This window comes from Cebus imitator, unplaced genomic scaffold (genome assembly GCF_001604975.1).
Source record: "Cebus imitator isolate Cc_AM_T3 unplaced genomic scaffold, Cebus_imitator-1.0 Scaffold292, whole genome shotgun sequence".
Lineage (NCBI taxonomy): Eukaryota > Metazoa > Chordata > Mammalia > Primates > Cebidae > Cebus > Cebus imitator.
In genome coordinates, this window is record NW_016107607.1 from 1435266 (window position 1) to 1438485 (window position 3220).

The 3220-nt window shown below is 43.3% G+C and overlaps 1 protein-coding gene across 1 annotated transcript in view; it reads left to right on the forward strand.

Annotated features, from left to right (window-relative positions):
- The window catches only part of AMOT (angiomotin), a 67622-nt gene that overhangs the window by 31007 nt on the left and 33395 nt on the right, over positions 1-3220 (forward strand). The window contains exon 6 of the mRNA XM_037729084.1: positions 2556-2700. Coding sequence (XP_037585012.1) covers positions 2556-2700 — 145 coding nt within the window. The remainder of the gene's footprint in view (positions 1-2555; positions 2701-3220) is intronic.

The following is a 3220-nucleotide window of genomic DNA, read 5'->3' on the forward strand; positions in this document are numbered from 1 at the left end:
TTTGAGATGGAGTGTCACTCTGTTGCCCAGGCTGGAGTGCAGTGGCCTGATCTCTGCTCACTGCAACGTCCGCTCTCTCGTTTCAAGCGATTCTCTTGTCTCAGCTTCCCGAGTAGCTGGGATTACAGGCGCCTGCCACTGCACCTGGCTAATTTTTGTATTTTCAGTAGAAACAGGGTTTCACCATCTTGGCCAGGCCAGTCTTGAACTCCTGACCTTGTGATCCATCCGCCTCGGCTTCCCAAAGTGCTGGGATTATAAGTGTGAGTCACCGTGCCCTGCCTCCATGCTGATTTTTTTTTTTGTTGTGGTGGGGTGGGTTCAGCCAGTGATAGGGAAGAGGAGCAGAATAGGATTGCTGTTGTGTGTTCCCCAAGATGGGAAAAGATGCCTTAAATAAGTGTAATTGGAACAGCTTGAGTATTGGGAGAAGTAGAGGCTGACTCCGTGTCCAGGTAGAGTAGAGGGGAAGGTGGAACAGGAGAAAAGAAGGAAAGTGGAGAAAATTAAGGTAGATTCCAGGTAGAGCTGGAGGAAATGAAAAGGCCCGAGGCTCATGACAGGACTAAGTAGGCAGAGTAAGTCTGGAAAACCTGCTGCCACCCTCCTCTCTCCTGCCCCCACCATCACCTAGTCCAAACCAGTGGATATATCTTTCTGTGATGGCTTTTCCTGGAAGACCCCACTGCGAGCTGTGCAACTTGCCCTTTTGGATACAGTATCTACACAGGTGGTAGGGGAAGGAATAGTATCAGATCTTGAAATAGCAGTCTGCACACCTTGAGGAAAGGGACTGCCTTCCAGGTGTGACATTCTGTGTGCGACTGGACAGCCTTGAACTGTAAATACTGCCTAGAGCAGACCAACACCAAGCCTGCTCTTTCAGATGGCAATGTTTATTTTCTCTACCAAGCGCTTGAGTTACATGCAAAAGTTTCATCAGGCACAGGCCTTGCAGATCTTGTCTCTAAATGCCATTCACCAGTTTTTACCTTCTGTGCTGCTATCTTGGTGCCATCTGTGAAGAGAAAAACACTTTTGAGTCTGCTCTTTTCTGTGGTGTAAGCCTCATTTGTTTTCAGGCAGTCTTGTCTCTGGCAGAATTTTAGAGATGGAGGCGGGTTGAATCTTACTGGTTTGGCAACCTTACCTTTCCCCCAGTGTCCCACTAGGGGCCTGATATTTCTCCCCATATAATACCCAGAGCTTTGTTAAGGAGGATAGTGGAAAACACAGGAGGAATTCAGAATGGTTGCAGAGTCCAATTTAATCTGAAATTTGCTTAATAGGCCATGGGTTTATTTGTCTTATACAAATTATATGCAAATATCTGTGTGGTTATTATATGTGCAATGGAGTTATACTAGTTACAGAAAGACTCTGGAGTCTAATTTCTCGTTTTCTGCCTGATTATGGCTGATTCAGGGCAAGATACTTTCTCTCTTGAGTTTTTTTACCCCATTTTATGAGATTTGCAAGGATGTCATAAAACACAACTCTGATTACGAATTTCTGTTCAAAAATCTATACTGGTTTCCCACTGACTCTGGGATAAAGTCCAAATGCCTGGCATTAAAAGCCTTTTATGATCTGACTCCAGTCTATCTTAGCAGCCATATCTCTCCAGCTTCCTTCTGTGTACCCCACAGTGTCCAGCCAAATTAGACGACTGGTCATTCTGGGAATGCATTTGCTTACTCAGAATAGAATACCCTTCCCCTCACCTCTGCTCATTGAAATCTGACCCAGCTTTCAGGATCTGACTCTAAGTGCCACCTCCTCCCAGAAAGTGTTCTCCTCCCCACTTCCCCCAACCAGGAATAACTTCTTCCTTCTCTGTGCTTTATGGCACTACTACATTTCTTAAAGATGTATCTTGCCCTATATTCTTTCATTTGATTGGATTGAAACCTCCTTGAGAGCAATGAGAATGTTTTCATTCATATTTACACCCCCCAATAGTGTTTTAAAAGTTCATGTAAATATTTGGCCCTTGGTCAATGTTTGTTAAATTGAACTGGACTACTTCATGAGGCTTGGGGTTTTTGGGGTTGGTCTCTACTGCTGACACTTGCTCTTTAGAGGCAATTTAACTTTTCTCTCTACTAAAATGAGAAGTGGTATCCTGCCTAGGCAGATATCAGCACAAACTGGAACCAACATATGAAAGCCCTTTGAATAGTTTGGAATAAAGTATCTACATACTATATATATTATTACTAATATTTTCAAAATTAAGAGTTTTTTCCAGAAATTAAAATCATTAATAACTATTTATAAAATTTATTCGTACTATCTCCTCTGAAGGCAGAAACCATATGTATATTTTTTTAACCCAAGGAAAGACCATGACACAGTGAATTAATTACTAAGCTTATGGTTGAACTTGGAGATCCTTCCTTGAAACTTTTCTCATCTCACTGTGTTATGCTTCCTCCTGGCCATCTGTGAGCCCTGAGAGAAGCTGTCACTGAGAATTCGCATGTATGTTTTCAGACCATTTTCCCCCGTCAATCTCCTACCATTACCACCATCTTCCTTTTTCTGTTGTTAAGGTGGAGACAGAAATCCAGCGAGTCTCAGAGGCATATGAGAACCTCGTGAAGTCATCCTCCAAAAGAGAGACCCTAGAGAAAGCCATGAGAAACAAGCTAGAGGGCGAGATTCGGAGGATGCATGACTTCAACAGGGATCTGAGAGGTGAGGGAACCAATGGGCTTGTCTTTATACTTCTGAAGCAGCTGCAGGGTGGTGAAGGGAAGGGCTGAGTAGGATCCAGCTAGGTTCTTTGGGGTTGTTCAACCCATTGGTATGGGCAGTAAATGGCTGGGCATGTGCCAGGCTAATTTTTTGTGACTGTAATAATGCTCAGTCCCAAGCTTGATTGATCAAAGTGTGGGTACACCTCACTGGTCTTATGAGCAATGAGCTGATGTCTTAGGCAGGATCCCTTCTGGGACATCTGGACCCACCTGGCCTACCCCCACAATAAGTACTACCTCTTCTTTTTAACAAGTTTTGCGGAGGCATGCCCTTTGACTGTGCAAGCTTGAAGAGTATAATGTCCTTTCTTATTTCCGGGACTCACTGGCTTCTTTTATTTTTTGCTTTCATCTGATAATATTGAAGACTTTGGGAAATATTTCTACTTTAAAGCACCTTCAGCACCTTCAAAACTACTGACCTTGGGGATGGTACTTTTTTTTTTTTTTTTTTTTTT